General features: G+C 30.6%; 1 protein-coding gene across 50 annotated transcripts in view; it reads right to left on the bottom strand.

Moving 5' to 3' along the window:
* The window catches only part of LOC145291925 (tensin-3-like), a 1,436,242-nt gene that overhangs the window by 208,100 nt on the left and 1,205,971 nt on the right, over positions 1-22,171 (bottom strand). For 38 of the 50 annotated variants that reach the window (XM_080137783.1, XM_080137795.1, XM_080137791.1 and 35 more), the window contains one exon: positions 17,342-19,126. In XM_080137783.1, coding sequence (XP_079993909.1) covers positions 17,342-19,126 — 1,785 coding nt within the window. The remainder of the gene's footprint in view (positions 1-17,341; positions 19,127-22,171) is intronic. The other 12 variants (XM_080137820.1, XM_080137828.1, XM_080137824.1 and 9 more) reach the window with 1 other exon arrangement.

Here is a 22,171-nt window from a genome sequence, read left to right as displayed (position 1 = left end):
AAAAGAGAGGTGGTCTATATTGTCTTGAGAAAAAAGAGCTGGTCTAAATTGTCTTGAGAAAAAGAGAGGTGGTCTATATTGTCTTGAGAAAAAGAGAGGTGGTCTATATTGTCTTGAGAAAAAGAGAGGTGGTCTATATTGTCTTGAAAAAGAAAAAAGTGGTCCATATTCTTTAGAAATAGATTTGCTGTCCGTACTGTCTCAAGAAAGAGACTGCAGGTTCAAACTGTGTAACGGTAAAATACGGTTGTCTACTTGATTTTTAGAAAAACTAAGGATATTTATATTGTTTTGTAAAAGCGCAGGATTGTCATTAAGAAACAAAGAATTTTTAATATCGTCTCAAAAATAAGAGTTTGTAAATAATATTGTCTGGAAAAAGAGAGACGTTGTCTGTTTTGTCTTGAGAGTGAGAGAGAGAGAGAGAGAGAGAGAGAGAGAGAGAGAGAGATTCGAATACCATTTCCTAAGAGAGTGCAAAAAAAGTGTACAAATAGTAAGGTTCTCAAAAAGAAAAAAAAAAGAAGTTGTATTAATATCCATCCAGAAAGTAAAAATAAAAAAAAAAGATTGATTTTTTTTTTTTTGTAGACAGGAATTATTCCTTGCAGCCAAAGAGATGATGCAACATTCTATGTCAGAATAAGAAAGAATGCTATTAATGAAGAAATATTGAAAAAAGATGAGAGCGTTCATTCTTCATTCTATTAGAGAGAAATGAATAGAAAAAAAATGAAAAAAATGATGCAAAATTGAAGGATCTCGTCTGGTTGAGTGGTTCGGGGAAGTTTTTTTTTTTTTTTTTTTTTTTTTTGAATGGGAGGAAGGGATGTGGTAAGGATGGAGATGATGAGGCAGCATAATTGAGGGTATCTTTTGGGCAATGAAAGTCTGGGAATCTTTGAAGAGCATCTAAGAATGATGTCTGTGACAATAAACTGAAAGTCAGAATCATCACAAAACAATGATTAGATGCTGAGATGATATGGAATTGGAATCGGTTAGAAAAAAAAAAAAAGGAGGGGAGGTGGGAGAGTGGTCAGGGTAGATGAACTGATATATTTTTTTTTCTTTTTTGGCGTTTTGAATGAAAATGTAGATGTAGAAATGGTACATGAGAAAGTTGGCAAAATGCAAATGGTATCAATGTAGGATGTTTGGAAAAATGAAAAGGGGGATGGTAGTGGAAAGGGGTGAGGGGAGACGGGCAATGGATAAATGGTTTGTAAATTCATCCATTTTTATTATTATGAGGTTAGGAACCATTTGAGAGAGGCAAGGCCATTAAAAAAATAAAAAATAAGTAAAACGAATATCATAAAAAATTTGCTAGTGAATATGACACAGTGTGGAATAATGACTTATGACTATTTTCCTTGGCAAAAAAGTTTCATTAATGGAATCCTTTGAGATGAATAATTCGTATATTTATTTATTTATTTGTGGACTATTATCCTACTCATCATAGTTGTTGCTTTCACAACATTTCAGCCAACTATTCCGCTGGCCTTCGTCAGGTGGTTAACCGCAACAAGATAAGAATGCTGAGTCTCTTAACTGTATCCTCAGTAAATACTGCCTTCCATAGTTGTTGTCATATCACCACATTTTCAGGGCCTGTGGCGAAGTGGATAGAGGCCTTGAGTTACTACGGTTCTATGTGAGCATTGTCTGAAGATAGCGGTTTCAATCCTACCCAAAGTCGGCCAGAGGATTAATTGGACAAAAACCTGGTTAGACAACGACAACTATGGAAGGCAGTAATTACTGAGGATACAGTCAAGAAACTTAACATTCCTATCATGTCGCGGTTAATACCTGACGAAGGTCAGAGGAATAGTTGGCTGAAACGTTGTGAAAACAGCAACTATGAAGATGAGGATAACAGTCCACAAATAAATAAAAAAGTTTTGGTATTAACACTGGCAGGTTTTGAATGCCTACTAGACACCATCGTAAGGTGTCTTCGGTCTCTGTACAAGGGTTGGGAGTAAGGTTTGTCAGGATATCCTGACATAGGCATACTTCGCTCTACAAGTAACCCCTGACCAAATAAGTCAAAATAACATGGTTCAAATACAGTCCTCTTCAGTATGGCTAAATAGTGGCTGATTGAAGGAACAGCCCACATAGTAATATTACCTTAAATAACAGCGCTAAGGTAAATACTTCACCAGACCAGATGAATTTGTGTCCTGGGATCTGGCAAGACAAGGAAAAGACCAAAACATTTTTTTTTTTTTTTTACTTGAGAGTCACCACTTATCAAGGCCCAAAGATAACTTGAGGATAAGGATTAATGAATGTAAGGTGGTGGTGTAGTAATCACTTATGATGTAAAGTGGATAGAATTTGATTATTTAGGAGGACATCTTAACAAAAACTTGTTTACATTAGACTTGAGAATTTACTGAAGTAAAATCGTAAAAAAGAAAAATAAAATCCTAAAAACACAGTTGTAAATTAAGCAAGAGAGAATTTGTGATATCCTCCCTATATGAAGATTAAAATCAAGATATAATGAAACTAAACCTTATGTCTAGAAATCTTAATCAAATTCTGATTCTTAAAAATGTCTAAAATTTAAGGTTTAAGCATAAGGGGTCTTAAGAAGAAATTGAAATTCAGGAAATCTTATCTAATCGGTGTCTAATGACTATAGATCAAATTTAATGCCAATTTGAAATATTTGAATTTTCAAATTAAATGTTAAGCCCATATAATGTTCCTTAAACATTTTCAAATACTTAATAGATACTGAACCTTGGGTAATATTTATCAACTGATGCCTAATATATATTGTTAAAATTTTACAAAAATTGCATATTTCCTATATATAAAACTAAGTAACCCACTCAGTCTAGCAGCTATATTCCAAAACTCATAATGATCGGTTAATTAGTTGGGACTTGAATCATGTACATAAAAATATATAAACATATATGCATACTTAACTTTATATATAGATAGAGATAACAGTAATACACAGGCACAGCAGACTAGAAATAAAATGGTTGCTGACTTAGAGTTTCGTGTAAAAACTGAATCGTGTACATAGAAATATATCAACACATACGCATACTTAACTTTATATATAGATAAAGATAACATCTACGCACGCTGCACGTATAAATTATAAAGATAATTTTTAAGAAAAATTTGGTTTGCTCAAAAAAGTTCTCCAACGACAAACTCCATCTTCTGAACATTTCCATCTCCAACCATCAATTGACTGTAAATAACAGTTCAATGCGCATGGTCGATTACACATTTCACACCTTAAAGAATTGACTATTAATCAATAATCATCGATTATTAAGCATTTTGAAATTGTCAGATGGCTTCATGACGAGTTGGAATATTTTTTATTTATTCAGTTTGCATGAAATCATTGTCATAAGCATTTTCTTTCTAGGCCGCTGTGTTTGCATGTCACTGAGATAATTTTCGAAAACAAAATGATAGATGAAATTTTACAGGCGGTTTTGGTTCTTGTGACTGTGGTTCAATTTTAGGTTAATTCTGTAATTTACATCTGTCGTTGAATGATAAAAGCCTGTGTCCAAGGTAAACAAACGCTGTAATTTGTTCGATTTAACAATTCATCAGAGCACATTCCATTAAAATACTTGTAAAACAGACACAGGGATGCAACATTGCAGTGATGGGACAGAGGTTGAAGCTTGACCGATAGTGCGGGACCTATTAGATTTGAGACTCTTTTATGGACCCTGTCAAAGAGTGAGAGACTAGTGGTGAATGTACCAACCCAAATGTGACTCCATAAAGATATAGGTGTAAATAATTTTCTAGCATGGTAGAAAGAGCCCACTCACTTTGCAGCAGCCTTGGCAATGTCCTTAATTATTTGTTGCAATTCATGTTGCCTGTGAATGTTAAGCTGAAGAGTTTGAAGGATAGGCCTTCAGGTAGGGTGTTACTTGTCGTGACGATTGGTGGTTGGGAAGTTTAATCTTAGCCTAAGCCGATTCTGTGATTTACAACTGTTTGGCCATCATTAGACGAAGATGGCTTGTGTCCAAGGTAAACAAACTCTGTAACTTGTTTGATTTGTTGGATGTTGATTTGCTGGACGTTGATGTTTTTTTTTTTTAATTTAACTTTGTCAAAATATCAATCATAATCTAACATAGAATCGAACAGTTTATGACAAAGTGGTATAATAGTCAGAGTATTTTAAAAATTTGAGTAATAGCACACGAAAATCAAAGATTTTGAACGCCAAAGAAAAATTACTTAAAGACAACCAGAATTTAAAAAAAAAAAAAAAAAAAAAAAAGAACTACATAGCTCAAACACAATAATAAACCAACACGGCAAAACTTGCAGACTACACTAATTAAGCAAACCAAACTACACTAGTTTTGTTTTATCTGCCCTTTGGGCCAAATTATTGCGCTATGGACTGTCATTATGGACTATTATTAATTATGAGAAATACAGGAATATTATTTTTATAGTGGGTATAAAAAAATACAGAATTTACAATTTTTTGTGCCTAATTCAACAACGATTGCCAGTAGTGAATAAAAACGTTTTTTTTTTGGTTGTTATTTTTTTTTAAACCGATTAAAGAGTTCCTATTTACAATGTCTCCCCACGGGACAGAGTTAGACACCAGGGTTGCTTTTTAATGTGGAGAAAAGGAACAAAAATAAAAATTGTCTCAGTCGTGAAGGATTCCTCCTCCACTGACAGAGAACAAGAACTTGAAGTGCAGCATCTGAAGAACAGATACTACACTTGTTTATATATTTTATTGAGAAAGAAAAAATTGAACATAAAAAAACGTACAAAAAATTCAATTCAACAAAATTAGGCACAAGGCCCTACAAGAAATTGGGAGGGGGAGGGTACAGGGTCTTTTTGACTATGTAACAGATGAGACTTTGAAGTCTTACTCTTGACTGGCAACATTTACCAAAATACCTCAATCACTCTGTGGATCCTAATCTAACTAATAACCCCAGCGTTCAATGTAAAATTTAACTATGTACAATTTGTATATATACGTATACTAACATATACTAATATATATGTATACTACACTTTGATCTTGACCCAAAAGGCCAAGGGATTAAAGATTTATCTCCCTTGTGGCAAATACAAACAGAATTTATTTCCTTTTGGCTTTTGTTCGATCAATCAACCATAATAAAAATTCAACGAGACATGGTTTTATTTTTATATTGTTTACGATTCAATTTGCTGGAATTTTGTAGTTAAAAAAATTATTCATCAATTGTATTAAAAATACTGAGTTAAAAATATTTATTTCTATCATAATAAAATGTTCGTTAATAGAATAATTTTTAAAATAAAAGCATATTCTAAATTGGGGGTTTTATATTCATTTTATCAGGATAAATATTCAGTATTACGTTATTGTTTTTACATAAAATAAATGTTTTTGTTAATTTAAAAGAACGTTATTTTTTTTTTAAATTTTAATTATTTTTTTTTGTCTTTTGTTGAATTTAAAATATTTTTGTTTTCAAAGATGTTTTTTGTTTTATATTCAAATTTTAATTTTTTTGGTTTTTAAATTTAAAATATTTTTAGTAATAAAATTAAATCTGTTTTTAATCTAAAATTATTTTATTTGTCTTTATTATAAATAATTTTATGTTTTTAATGATAAAAAATGTTATTTGTATAATAAATAATTTTCTTTGTTTTTAATAATAAATAATTTGTTTTGAATAATAAATAATTTTGTTTTTACTCATAAATAATTTTGTTTTTAATTATAAGCAATTTTATTTGTTTTCAATTCTAATTTATTTGTTTAATTACAAAAAATTTCATTCGTTTTTATATTATAAATAATTTTATGTTTTTATTTTAATCATAATTTTATTTGTTTTTAATTATAAATAATTTTATTGTTTTTAATTATAAATAATTTTATTGTTTTTAATTATAAATAATTTTATTTGTTTTGGATTATAAACAATTTTATTTGTTTTGGATTATAAACAATTTTATTTGTTTTTAATTATAAACAATTTTATTTGTTTTTAATTATAAATAATTTTATTTGTTTTTAATTATAAACAATTGTATTTTTTTAAGTATAATTTGTTTAATTACAAAAATTTCATTTGTTTTTAATTACAAATAATTTTATTTGTTTTTATAGTTATAAACAATTTCATTTGTTTTTAATTATAAATAATTTTATGTTTTTATTTTAATTATAATTTTATTTGTTTTTATAATAATAAATAATTGTATTTGTTTTTTTTAATTATAATTTATTTGTTTTCTAATTATAATTTATTTTTTAAATTTAATATAAATTTTTTGTTTATTTATTTATTTTATGACGTTTTAGCATTATATTCTTATTTATAATATTATCCCATCGAATATCGTCTGGTTGTGCAAATACAAATTTTATAAAATTTGTAATATTTAAAAAATTAAAATCACTTAAATTAATTTATAAGTTATTTCAGATAATTAATTAAAATAAAAGTTAATAAATTTAAATTTCAAAACCAGATTTAAAAATAACTATTTAGGATACAACTACTGGGTACTATGTAGGGATTTGGGCAGCAAGATGTCGGTTCACGTTACACTTGAACTTTTCCACGTCAGTACAGTTGGGGAAGCAGGGACCTGGAATGGAATTCCAAGTCTAGCAGTTCTGGGGAAGAAACTACTAGAGTAGAAAGATCTTTTATATCTAGAGATCTCTACTGTGTGGGGGTGGGATTTAGCTGCCTGTCGGGTTTGTCGAGGGTGTTTACGTTGTGGGGCACAAGTGCTTGCAGTTCGTCAAAGCATTCTCCATTAAAATACTTGTAGAACAGGCAGAGGGATGCAACATTTCGTCGATGGGACAGACGCAGAAGCTTAGATGCCAGTTCAGGGCCTATCAGGTTTGCGACTCTCTTTTGAACCTTGTCTAGGAGCGAGAGACTAGTAGCAGATGCACCAGCCCAAATATGACAGAAATACTCCATACATGGGCGAATGGTGGCCTTATAGAGGTACAGGATATTTTCGGGTGTTAGTAGTTTTCTAGCATGGTAGAGAAAGCCTACCTTCTTTGCAGCGGCCCTGGCAATGTTTTCAATGTAATTGTTCCAACTTATGTTTCCTGTGACCGTTAGGCCAAGGAGTTTGAAAGATGTACTCTCGGATAAAGAGTTGTTGGCCATTGCTATTGGTGGTAGAGAAGGTTTCTAGTAATTATTGAAGGAAACTAGTTTAGTCTTGGCGGCATTGAACGTGACCATCCATTTTTGTCCCCATTCCACTACAGATTGGAGGTCATCCTCTAGTGTTTTTGCCATTTCTTTAGATATGTGTTCATTAATTCATTTAAGAGTTATAAACCAGAAACTCAAAACTATTTATGGGATCTAAATTTAAACATTTCATAAAATGTAATCGATTTTTATTGTAAAACTGATTTTTTAAACGATATATACTCCTTCATTGGATTATCTTTCTGAATACATATTAAAAAAAAAAAAAACAATTAAAAGAAAAATCAAAATTGGATTGCTAGTGTGACCAATGTGCAATCTAAATGTAAAAGGAAAGGTTCCTCAAAGTTTGTATAATTAGTTTTGCGTCAAATAAAACTTATTTTAAATTAAATATAACTTTTGTCACAAACTATACACAAAATAAAAAACTGAAAAATTGAAGAACTAATATTTTTATATAAAATCAATATTTTTGTGTAAAATTTATTGTTCAAAGATAATATATTAAAAAAAAAAAAACGAAGTGAAATTTGAACGAATTCTATGAGTAATTCAATGTTTAGATTTACAGTCCATTACATTTAGACTTCAAGTTCATTTATTTAAAACCACCATGTTGCTACTTTCAGATGACTCGTCCATTAATTTCAGATCATCATTTCGCTACTTCTTTATTATTTAGATCACTTTTTCACTATTTTTAAGCATACAATTTTAGATCTTTAATTCACTATTTTTAGACATATAATTCATTAATCTTAGACCTATATTTCGCTACTTTTAGACCTTCCATTCATTATTTCGACCACCACTTTATTATTATAGACTATTATATTATAGACTACTAGTTCATTAATTTTAGACTATTATTTCGATACTTTTAGACCTTCCATTCATTATTTCGACCACCACTTTATTATTATAGACTATTATATTATAGACTACTAGTTCATTAATTTTAGACTATTATTTCGATACTTTTAGACCTTCAGTTCATTATTTAGACCACCATTTTATTATTATATAGTATTATATTATAGACTACTAGTTCATTAATTTTAGACTATTATTTCGATACTTTTAGACCTTCCATTCATTATTTCGACCACCACTTTATTATTATAGACTATTATATTATAGACTACTAGTTCATTAATTTTAGACTATTATTTCGATACTTTTAGACCTTCCATTCATTATTTCGACCACCATTTTATTATTATATACTATTATATTATAGACTACTAGTTCATTAATTTTAGACTATTATTTCGATACTTTTAGACCTTCAGTTCATAAATTTAGAACACCTTTTTATTATTATAGACTATTATATTATAGTTCATTAATTTTAGACTATTATTTCGCTACTTTTAGACCAACTGTTGATTTTTCTTTTAAACAGTTAATCTGGCAACCTTGCATTCAACTCAAATTAGCCAGTTGCTCCACACAACACATTTAAGCTACTAATAAAATTAGCAAGCAAATAAAATTTAAAGAGAAAAATAAGAAATTAAAGGGGGGGGTATATATATATACAAATAAATAGACCAGGGCAAACAAGAGCCAGCAAACTTTATACATCACAGATTTTGCACAAGGAAATAATCAATCTAGTGGACAAACGGGATGTTAAAAAAATTGAAAATGAATGAAAAACAAAATAAATCATACCTTGGAGTTTTCATTATTTGTTTTTTTTTTAAGCTTTTTTTTCTTTTTAATAATATTTTTTGTATTCTTAAGTTGATAGTTAGGGTCAAGAAATACACATCTGAAATTTAAAAACTAAAATTCCAGATGTGAGATTAATTTGGTGGGAAATGACTGCACAATCGAAAACACTAAATCTTAAAAAAAAAAAAAAAATTAATTTAAAGAAATTCTCTTTGAGGCCTTTTTGGACTGGCATGGGGAGGAGTCAGAAAGGTAAAGGAGCCAAAGGTTAGGGGAAATATTATGTATGTATATATATATATATATATATATATATATATTCATAGGGTTTCAGTGGAAACAATTGGGACTTTTTAATTTTTCTTCCTCAAAATGAAACAAGATTATGCACTAAAAATAAAAAAAAAAACAGTGCAAATTGTCTTTTTTCAAAAATTTTCTGATTCTTGGTAACAGTTCAATAAGAATACCATTTTCTTTATTTTTTCCCCCCTTTTTTATTATTTGGATGCAAGAATTATTTTCTGTCTATAATATAATAATGTTTGACGTTTCTGACTTTTTCAGATTGGTTATTCGTATTATTTGGATTCATCTGACTACTGTTCTCATCTTGAGTGTGATTTTCACGTTTCGGTCGATGTAACCTCCGACCTTCTCCAGGTGTGTCTTGTTGAACTCGGGAATTTGGATGGAATTTCGAGCGGAACCCTTTATTTACTTCACGTCCAAATTCCCGAGTTTGACAAGATACACCTAAAGAAGGTAGGAGATTACATTGACTGAAACATTGTGATAATCACTCTCAAGATGAGAACAGTAGTCCGACGAATCCAAATAATGTGTTTGTTTCTACCTTAGTACAGCTGTGATCACCTTTTCGTCTCTATTTGTAATCACGGATCTAACAAATAAACTTAATATGTTGAGCTGAATTAGGTGAATTCATACAATAAGAATTTGTACTGATGAAGAACCTGACCCAAGGTCACATGGACATCTTCCAGCAGTTTATGGTAAACGGAAAAGTTGCTGGAAAAAGTTGACGCAATCACTGCCAAACTATAAATTAAAAACACTGAAAATATGACGTATACAAGTTTAATTTCATGAAAGATTTTTTTTTCAAGTAAAGTATATGAATTTTTTTTTTTCTCAAGAAAAGTGTATTACTTTTTTTCAGCAAATATTTCAAAGAAATAAGTTATTTTTTTATTGTAAGAAAAAAACAGAAATAACTATGAACAAAAATCAAATATTTTCTTCTTTTTTTCAAGGAAAGTATCTAATTTCTTTTTTTTTTTTGTAATGGCAAAAACAATTTTTTTTTTTAGAATAATATCAGATAAGTGATTTTTTTTCCCTTGCGTCGTTTTTTTTTCAGCAGTTTACTGTAAATTGTTAGAAAATACCAATGAAGCTTTGGGTTAGGTTCTGAATCAGTGCCAAGAATTTTGGTAAAAAAAAAAAAAAAAAAAAAAAAAACTTATTTAAAAGTTAATTCTTCCAAATTATAATTTTTCATGAATAAATCAAAGGATAAAAAACGAATGATCTATTTTGATACTAATTTCTATTTCCAAATAGATGGTTGATTTTGGGACACCCTGTACGATATCACGTTGAATAGAATTATCATGTTCTTCTTGGAGATGTTTTGTTGTTAGCAGATTAAAAAACAGAAAATAAAGCAACATTTAATTGTAACTAGTTTTTAATGTCCACACAAAATATGGATTCTTTTCTAAAGATTTGCTTTTATTTCTGATTATATTGAAAAATTTGGTCATTCATTTTGAGTTATTCAACATCAGAGATAATCCGCCAGTAACCCAGCCTAACATGTTACTAATGGTGCTTTTCAAGTTTTTTGGTTAGATATTTTATAAATCTTATTTATAATTAATTTTGTTTTTTTTTTTAGATTTTATTTATTTTAATTTTTTTTCGTAAAATTTTCAATATTCCTGCAAAATGTGTGAAATTTTAAGTTTCAAACACACCTGGGTAAGCTATTTTAACTAAATATTCTTAAATTTTTTTTTTTGTTTATTCCACATCCTTCAGAATACTGATATTATGTATTAGCCATTTCCAAGATCTCCTATCTCTCGCGACTTTGTTTAGCTACCTGATTGATCTAAACGCCTAATTATTTTGCTATCTTTATGGGTCAGCTCTTTTTCTGCAACATTCTATCTAGCCAGCAAGAACAAGTGCATATAGGCCTTCAAAATACTGCCATCCCATTGAGGGCTTATTTTATTTACTTCCTTCCCAAGAGGTTATACACAAGGTCAAATATGGGTTCAATGGAAGTTTTTGGTACTTATGCACTTTTGTTACCATGTTGAAACCATATTATTTAGAAAGCCATTCTTAACATGGGGAGGAGGTTTTCTAACTATTCTCTACTTTTACTTAACAATTTAATATAAAAGATATCATAAAACTTGAATTTAACTTGAAAATACTATTTAAAAAAAAAAAAAAAATGTGCATAAGCACCAAGTTTTTCTGGATTTGAACATGGCACATCCAGGTTTTCAGTCTATGTCGCTAACCCCTTCACCACTAATTTGATCTTTTTCTTTTGCTGGCTGGTAATCAACATTCTTAAACTTTGTAGTGGTTAACTTCGATTTGTTTTTCGTACAAAAAATGCAAAAGAAATTCTCTATTTTTTCTTTGCATTACCCAAGTTGAATTTTCCTGTTGCAGAAGAAAAGTAAGTACACAACTGACCAATTTTGCAACTAAAATAGTCCATTAGGAATATATGATCTCTTTTAGTTTCATCTGTATTTGATTTCATATATTTTTACAGCCTTTTCATCAGAATTTACAGATGTCGAAAAAAAAACCATTGCATAAATATTGGCTAGAAGTTTTTCCTCCCCCATTTACATGAAATATTGTTCTATTTTTATATAACAGATATTAATTTTTCTCATATATATAACGGATATTAAAATTTTAAAATAACAAATATTAATTTTGTTTATATAACATATATTAATTTTTTTTATATAACATATATTAATTTTTTTACATAACATATATTAATTTTTTTTATATACCATATATTAATTTTTTTACATAACATATATTAATTTTTTTATATAAAATATATTAATTTTTTTGACATAAATATTATTTTTTTATATAACAAATATTAATTTTTTATATAACATTAATTTATTTTTATATAACATTAATTTATTTTTATATAACATATATTAATTTTTTTTTATATAACATATATTAATTTTTTTTATATAACATTAATTTTTTTATATAACATATTAATTTTTTTATATAACATTAATTTTTTTATATAACATATTAATTTTTTTATATAACAAATATTAATTTTTTTATATATCATATATTAATTCTTTTTATATATATATATAACGGATATTAATTTTTTCCATATAACAGATACTAACCTTTGTTATATAACAGACATTAAATTTTTTATATTACGGATATTTTTTTATATAACGAATATTAATTTTTTTATATAATTGATATTATCATACTTTATATAACGGATATTGGCTTTTTTTATATTTATATATAAAACCAATTTTATTATTTTAAAAAGGAAGAAAAAACAAAGGAAATGGAATTCTTACTGAATTGTTTACACTTGAAGCAGAATATGACTTTCCAATCTACACAATCGTTGTTTGTTTTTTGTTGTTTTTCTTTGTTTTTTTTTTGTTTTTTCTTGGCTTTAAAATTGGAATCTCTGTCGTTGGAACATTCCCAAGATCCATAGCAGGAATTTGGAAGCTGAAATTCAGAGCAACTTCAGACTTGAGAAATGTTTTGTCATTAATCATTAACGTCTCATCACAGCAAACATTGTAGCTCGTCAAGAGCAGAACTTTCCTTGAAATTAATTAAGGCTTTTCCTACAACACATTTTAAAAGTAGAACAAATATTTTTTTTTCTTAAAATCATTAAATTGGTAAAACTTTTCTTTCTGAAAAAACACACACACACAACGTTATTGGAACTTCCTTGTGCTAATAATCTCTTATTTTTTATTTTTATCATTTCTTGTTTCCTTCTGTACATAATAGAATAATCCACATTAGGTTTTTATGTTTGTATAATTTAACTATCTATTTATCTATCTATCTATACGGTTTTAACAAAAGCAAGACATCAAAGAATGGATTGATAGGAACAAATAGTGTATTTCATTGTTCGTTACAATTGTTTCAAGACCATTCGGACCAATTCAAACTCTATATTGTTCGAAAATTTTCACAAGAACGGCCTCTCATCAGACGTTGTAAAAAAAAAAAAAAAACACTTTTACAATGAACAATATGGAATCCATTTTCCTTTTAAGGAAAATTATGAGAAAAAAAATTACCTACATCTCTACCTTCCAAGGTTTCATATATATATATATATATATATATATATATATATATATATATATATATATATATATGTTTCATGAAATTAAATAGAGATTTTTTGTCTATTAATTCTGTTTTTGATCCTTTCCATGTTCCAAATAATGGTCTCCACTTTTGGCATGAACTGGCTGATGTAATCACCATATTTGTTGTAAATCTGAGTACTTTCTAATCCTTTTGGATTCATAGTCAGTGATTAATCTAACTGGTCTTTGAATAATTTATATATATATATATATATATATATATATATATATATATATATATATTTCTTAACTCTTTCCTACTTCCACAATTAAGTTCCATGATTACAGCTACTAAGTAATCAATTTTCATACTGTCCATAAGTCTGGAGATGGGATTTGCTACTAGATTGTTTGTTCATTATGGATTCTATCTTCCTTCCCACTCTCACAATCAGTTTCTACAACTGATTTTTTTTTTTTTTTGACACTAAGTAATAATGTATTCTGTTTTTGAACAACTGATGATTCAATAAATAATGTACATTTTTTATCAACCATCAGTTAATTTTTTTTATTTATCTCTCTCTCTCTCTCTCTCTCTCTATATATATATATATATATAGTAATTTATAAAATATATATGGCGATTAAGCTACACTGAATATTCCGCGTTTCATCCACTCTAGGATTCCTCAGGCTGCCTGAAGAATCCTAGAGTGGATGAAATGCGGAATATTCAGTGTAGCTTAATTGCCATATATATTTTATAAATTACTAACTAGCTCTACCTACGTATTGAGCATTTTTTAAGTAAATACTTAAAGTTTATGCATAAATTTATACTTTTGTATATTAATTTTATGTGAGTAAATTAAGTAGTTATATATATATATATATATATATATATATATATATATATATATATATATATATATATATATAGAGAGAGAGAGAGAGAGAGAGAGAATTGGACAAAAAGAATGATTACTGCTGCTAGTACGAAATTATGAGTTCATTAATAATATCCAGTCTGTATTTATTTAAATATGTTGGATTCTTACTTCAGTAATTGAGCACTCTAGTCAATTTTCCTTTTCTTTTAAAGCTGTAAACATATATATAATGTAAAGCTGTAAACATCATATATATAATGTACGTATGATGGACCCATGGTGTAATGGATAAAGTACTAACTAAAATTCAGTTGTAAGTGACACTCTTGTAGAGGTTGAAAGTTCAATCCTCAGCACAGGTGATACTAAGAGTACAATTGTAAAGACTTCGACTAGGTCATGGCTGATGAAATGAAGACATGCTGCCTCCGTTCACCTTATAAAGGGCTCCGTTATTCCTGATTTCAACAAGATACAACTGAAGAAGGTCGGAGGGTACATCAGCCGAAATGTTGTGAGAATAATGTTTAAGATGAGAACAGTAGTCCAAATAATACAAATTATCAATCCTCATCTCAAAAATACATCTCGTACAGTTTATGTGACATAAAAAAAATTGAATAAAACATTTTTGAAAAAATAAAAATAAATAAATAAAAAATAGTACTGCTAATTAATAAATAAAACAAAAATGTAATTTTTAAAAACCAATTTGATGAGTCAAAGAAAAAACTGAATCCTATCGTTTTTGACCACCATACAAGTTGGTATTTGCAATTTAGCACCAAAATTGTCTGCCTTTGGTATTGCTTGACTGTTTACCTTCATTGTGGATTATTTTTTTCAAGTGTTGCCATTTTTAACAATTTTTTTTTTTACTGGCAAATTGTCAGAGCACCAAAATTATTGTTGGAAAAAAAACAAAAAAAAAAAACCTCTTCGAAGTTAGGAAAACATAAAAGGATTAAAACAAATTAAGAGTTATTCATCAGAATCATCTTATCTACTTTAAGATAAATAAAAACACACATACATCAGATGCCCATTTATATATATATATATATATATATATATATACACACACACACACATATATATAAGTATGTATTACAGAAGATCAGAAGAACATTGGTGTTTTTAGTTTCAAATGCAGAAAAATGGGATCAATAGTTATTCATTTATGTCACACTCTCTTCAGTCTCTGAATAACTATAGGTCTCTTTGGTTTGATTTAAAACCGACGGTACTAATGTTCTGATCATCTATAATATATTATATATATATATATATATATTCATCCAGAAGAAGTCTTACAATAAAGACGAAATGTTGATGATCACATAACTTGGTTTGTTTCTTTTTTATCTATCTTGTCAGAATACTATTTCCATTATTCTCATCATATCTATATCGATATATATATATATATATATATATATATATATATATGGTTTTATTTTTATTTTTGAATTGTACTTAATGGAGTGCTTTGCTGAGGTTCTATCCCACCAATCATAGATACATAAGACGTTCCGGCAACTAGAGACCTCAATAATAAAGGGGCATGACTTTGCTGCTTGTTGGGATAATCAGGAGTAAGCATGTTGAAGGGGTACAAGTGCTTTGAGTTCATCAGAGCACATTCCATTAAAGTACTTGTAAAACAAACACAGGGATGCAACAGTGTAGTGATGGAACAGAGGTTGGCGCTTGGCTGACAGTGCGGGACCTATTCAATTTAAGACTCTTTTTGTTGGACCCTGTCCAAGAGTGAGAGACTAGTGATAGATGCACCAATGCACAAGCCCAGATACTCCCTGCATGGGAGAATTATGGCTTTGTAGAGGTACAGGATACTCCCTTATAAATGTTAAAATGAACTCAACCCTCGAACACGTTATGAACTCATGAATTCTTTATTAGTTCTTAGATTTTTTTTAATGATTTCTCATTGGTTTAATCATTGATGATCATTGAATGTCCTTGCAGCATTCAAAAAGGACCACACCCTTGATGAAGTTAGACCTTGTGTCACATCCACCCATCATGAAGAAACATGTAAATCAGAGCAATTGCTTGCTGGACCTTTCTCACTCTGATCTAAGAATTACTTTACTATATTTAATGATATACCAGCAGGTCGCCCAGCATTGCCCGGTCATAAGATAACATGTTAGATATATGTGTGTGTAATATATAATGTAGCCTCATGAGTTCCTTCAGGAATGAAGCAGGAACGTTTCCGTGTAGCTTACTTGCCATTAATATATATATTCATACTATATATCTTGGGTTGAGCATATTGGGAAGCGATAAACAAACTGTCACTAGCGTATTAAGCAATGCTCCTTGTGTAAACAAATGGAGCTTAGGCATTTGGACAATGTTTAGACATGGTTAATTCAAATACCCATCTTAGCAGCAGCTAACAGTTAGGAGTGCTGACTGTTGTCTGGGCGATAGAGTTTCAAACCAGGCTTGAAATAATTGCTTGTATAGCCACAGTGATGAGCTGTGATACAGCGAAACAGTACTGTATGCGAATGACTATATATATATATATATATATATATATATATATATATATATATATATATATATATATCCTAGACTTTAGAATTCCCTCCCTGTTTCCTGCTTCCCTGACTGTACTGACTTGTAGGAGTTTAAATGTAATGTGAACAGAAATCTTTCTGATCAACTCCCCACAATCTTTTGTTAGATATGATCCCAAACAGTAGGCTTTTACATTCTAAGTGGCAATAGGCTTTTTTTGTGATAAAAACAAAAAGAAGAGTTTAAAGAATATTCATTGAATTACTGAGGATTACGAAACCATGAATTATGACCGAATAACCAAACACGTCTGTTATGGCACCACACAAAAAAAAAAAGTCAGATGTGTAAAAGAAGGACATCCAAGAAATACCAAAGACCGACAAGATAACCAAAAACAAAAAAAAGTGTCTACAATATAAAAATGTGCATTTTTCAGGAGACAAACTCCCCTAATTGATTTCAAGGAAAGCCGCTTATTAACCTCCCCTTTCTTAAGTGATCCCCACACGATAAGAAAACAAACAAGTGTGAGTCATTGCGATTGGATACTCACCACTTGGTGTTCTGTGCACAAACACCTCGGTGACTGGACCCTGCTGCTGGATGTCTACCAGAGGGGATAGAGGGGGTTCTTCATGGATAGGGGAGATCTTTTGGGGTGGGGGTGCTGCAGCACTATCTGGCTGGACTGAGGGTGGGAGACTATGGTCCAGCATTTCCTGCAGCACGTCAATTGCTGAGCTTGTGGTTGTAGTAGAGGTTTTAATAGAAGTATCATAGTGTGAGGTTACGCTAGTGTATTGCTGTGTGGCAGGGGCGGGTGCGGGCTCTGGGGCCGGCTCAGGGGCGGGAGCTGGCTCTGGTTCAGGGACCGATTCTGGGGCGGGGGCAGGTTCTGGTTCAGGGACCGATTCTGGGGCTGGGGCAGGTTCTGGCTCGGGGACAGATTCTCGGGCTGGGGCAGGCTCGGGTTCGGGAACTGGCTCTTCAACGGGGATGAAAATTGGCTTTTGGGCAGGGGCAGGCTCTGGCTCAGGGACTGGCTCTGGAGCTGGAGCTCTTAGCGCAGGCTCTGGCTCAGGAATTGGCTCTGGGGCAGGGGCCGGCACAAATTGTGGCGGTGGGGCAATAACTGTATGCTGCTCCTCAACAACATTTGTGAAAGATGATGTTTCATACGTGCTGTAAGTAGTAGTTGGCGGGGCTTGTGCAAGAGGAGGGGTGACAGGCATTGCTGGCGGCTTCTCTTTTGCAACCGTACCTTCACTGGTAGTGACCGTCGAGGTTGAAACGGTGCTGCGCTGCTGTGGGGGCCAATCGCGGCTGTTGGAGCGCTGCCTTTGCATGTATTCCTTGCTGCTTGAGCGAACTGGTGGGGTAACAATAGGGGTAGTATTTGCTCGGATGGTGGGGCCAGGTGACGGAGGGGGTTTGTTAGTCGTACGACTATAGGTTTCTGGTGAAGTGACATCAAACACTTCATCAACGGTAGCGGGTTGGTGCCTGTGGGTTCGCTGGGGAGGTGGCGGGGCATTTACGGACATCTGATACACAGTATACCCTCCGACAGTGAGCGGAGAGGTAGGGCCATTGATCGAGTAACTCTGCATGACTTCCTGTTCCTCAACATCGCTTTGTGCTCTCTTGTGGGCATAGCGGGTTTGAGCGAATTTCAATTCCTCAACGAGAGCTTTCTCTTGATAACTCCGCTTTCCATCAATCTCTTCTTTCTTCTGGCGTAGCTTTTGCTGCTGCATTTCAAGCCAGGACAACGAGTCGGAATCCATTGGCACTGATTGGGTTTCAACGCTATAAGTATTCTCATAATCCGTACGATAAGGCAATGTGTATGATTTCTGATTTATTTCTTGGCTTACGGATTCTGGTTCAGGACTCTTGACCGTCTCTGTCTCTTGGACGACGGTCTTGGATTCCACAACAGGGGGGGCAGTATAAGAGAACGCATTCTTTGGTACATGTTTCATTTTCTCCTCTGTGTTCTGTGTGATTGTGTAGTGCCTCTCCTCTATGACAACAGGCACTTCGGTGGTAATCTCTGTTTTCTGTGTTGTCACAGTCACTGAGGAGCCATCCCATGTATCAGTGCTCGTAGTTTCTTCTCTCTTTGTAACTTTGGTGGTGTTGTCATGAAGAGGTTCGAAACCTTGGTTATTCAGCAAATCCTTCAATATAGCGTCGAGTTCTTTATGTTCATCCAGTGCTTTGACAGGTGTGGGCTTTGGTGACAAGCCGCTGGCAGTGTTATTCACAGTCACTGTTGTACTTTGCTCTTGGGTTATCGTTTCATGAGGGGCAGGGCTCACAGCTGCTGTGTAACCTAAAAGAAAGGAGAAAAAGAACAAAACAAAAAATGATGAAGTAAATGTATTAGCTGTTTTAAGACACTAGAGCATTTTATTAAAAAAATTTTTTTAACTGTTGGAAATGTGTGATAGAAGAAGTACTTTTAGCAAGAGAGTAACAGTTCCTCCTACCTTATCTGTATATCACTAAGAAAGAAATAAAGTATTGAAGTAAATTAAGTGTGTTTTTCAGTAAAATTGAATTGAAATAATTTTGTTTTTAAGGACATGCCCATATGTTCGTCAGTTATTTGAGAAAAATAGAAAAAATATCTTGTAGAACAAAAGCTATTATTCGTTCATATATGACTATTTTGGTCGATCATATCTTATATGAAATATGTAACCCAGTGTACCTGGTAATATAGAAAGATTTAACCCATTGTACCTGGTAATATAGAAAGATTTAACCCATTGTACCTGGTAATATAGAAAGATTTAACCCATTGTACCTGGTAATATAGAAAGATTTAACCCAGTGTACCTGGTAATATAGAAAGATTTAATTCATTGTATTTTATAATATAAACCTATCAGTAGAAAAAGAAATTTCTGATACAAAATTTCCATAAAAATATTAAAGTTTGAAATTTTGTATGGGTTTCTGAATTCAACTTAAAGTGCAATTTTTTGCATCCAATGTTTCATATTTTGAGGTAAAAGCTCTTCATCAAATGAATTATTTTTGTTATAATAAAAATAGACTGGTTTATTATTCAGAAGAGATGGAGGAAAATATAGGACATTTGGTCCGTGCTTAAAAGTCTGATAATCATAAATTATTTTTTATATAGATTATCTGTACTAGTGTGAAGAAAAATTAAATGTCATCTGGGACATCCATAACTACATAGTCTGATTTTCTAACAGAAATATTTCTGCATTTGCTCAACATAATAACTGATATACTATCGAAATTTTATTCTATTATAATTAAAATAGTGACCCGAAGTTAATTCCCAATTATTTTCTAAAATTTAAAAGAAGCGTTCGCATTATTGGGGGGAGGGGAAAGAAAAAAGAGAGAAGCAAAAACAAAAATGTTCTGGAAGATGATTCCAAAATGGATTATTCCTGCAAGGAAAACATTAAACATGCATACAAAAAAAAAAAAAAAAAAAAAAAAAAAGAAAGAAAAAGAAGCGGAACATAGAAACAACATATTTTCATGCGCAGCTGACATGCAATTTGGAAACAGAAAAAAAAGATTTTTTTTTCCATTAAAACAAATAAAATCCTGAAGTTTCTTAGACTGAGTCTTATTTCAATTTTTGCATGATTCTTGTTTGGCTTAAAAGAAAGAAGAAAAAAATTGAGAAAAAGATAGTTTTTAGCTGCATCCACGCATTTCTCTGTAAGGCAGGTCAGTTATGCTCGAATTTTAAATACTATTTTTATTATCGATCAAACACAGATTGAATGGACACATTTTGTTAAAAGTAAATCTTACTTGATTAAGTTCTATAATATATTTTAAGGTAAAACCTCTTTTTCAAATAGTTATTTTTGTCGTAATAAAATAGTTATCTTAATTGCTTCATCTCTAAAACATTATTTGTTTGTTCATTGGTTTGTCAATCATATTTTAGTTTGAAATGACATTTTCAGTAGTTGATATTTGAAAAAAAAAATTCTCACTATCAATTCTTATGAAACAAATATTATAATAGTTAAATCTAATATATAAAAGGTTATATATCTGTCCATCTGTCTTCATATTTTCAAACTCCATCTTCTCCAAAACTAAAAGTTGCAAAGAGGCGTTAGGGGCCTCAAATAGTTAGATTTTTTATGGACCGTTATTTTATGGGTCTTTAGCAAATTAAAATAGTTTTTAAGGGATCAAAATTGAAAAATTCGTTATACATTTTGTACATTCATCTTAGTTTATTTTAAATTTTTAATCAGTTCATATGTGTGTCACGTTGGTAAAGTGGTAACGTCACCAGCTTTGAATGTTACAGTTTCAATTTCAATTCTAACTAATGAAACTCAAATACATTTTTTTTAACTTTTGAAATCACGACTCTATAATAATATATACGAATTCTGGACAAATTAAAATATTATATTTAAGCATATTTTACACCCAGGGAAAGCCCCCACCCCTAGTGAATGGCATTTTTAGATTTTTGTAAATAGTTTTTTATTTTAATTATCAGATTTATGCCTCTCTTTTTTATAGTGGTCATGTCTGAAATAGCAATTTAATTGGTCTGCCATGCCTGACATGTTTCAAATAGTATTTCTATTTGTCTGTCAGGCGTAGGTTTCAAATATCATTTTCATTGGGTGTGTCATTCTAAAGTTTCAAATACCATTTTCATGGGTCTGTCATTCTAAAATTTCAAATACCATTTTCATTGGGTTTGTCATTCTAAAGTTTCAAATATCATTTTCATGGGTTTATCATCCTAAAGTTTCAAATATCATTTTCATGGGTCTGTCATTCTAAAGTTTCAAATATCATTTTCATGGGTCTATCATTCTAAAGTTTCAAATATCATTTTCATGGGTCTATCATTCTAAAGTTTCAAATATCATTTTCATGGGTCTGTCATTCTAAAGTTTCAAATATCATTTTCATGGATCTATCATTCTAAAGTTTCAAATATCATTTTCATGGGTCTATCATTCTAAAGTTTCAAATATCATTTTCATGGGTCTATCATTCTAAAGTTTCAAATATCATTTTCATGGGTCTATCATTCTAAAGTTTCAAATATCATTTTCATGGGTCTATCATTCTAAAGTTTCAAATATCATTTTCATGGGTCTATCATTCTAAAGTTTCAAATATCATTTTCATGGGTCTATCATTCTAAAGTTTCAAATATCATTTTCATGGGTCTATCATTCTAAAGTTTCAAATATCATTTTCATGGGTCTATCATTCTAAAGTTTCAAATATCATTTTCATGGGTCTATCATTCTAAAGTTTCAAATATCATTTTCATGGGTCTGTCATTCTAAAGTTTCAAATATCATTTTCATAGGTCTATCATTCTAAAGTTTCAAAT

Source organism: Euprymna scolopes, chromosome 13 (assembly GCF_053919585.1).
Source record: "Euprymna scolopes isolate OS-2025 chromosome 13, ASM5391958v1, whole genome shotgun sequence".
Classification (NCBI taxonomy): Eukaryota; Metazoa; Mollusca; class Cephalopoda; order Sepiida; family Sepiolidae; genus Euprymna; species Euprymna scolopes.
This window is presented reverse-complemented; position numbering and strand designations above follow the sequence as displayed.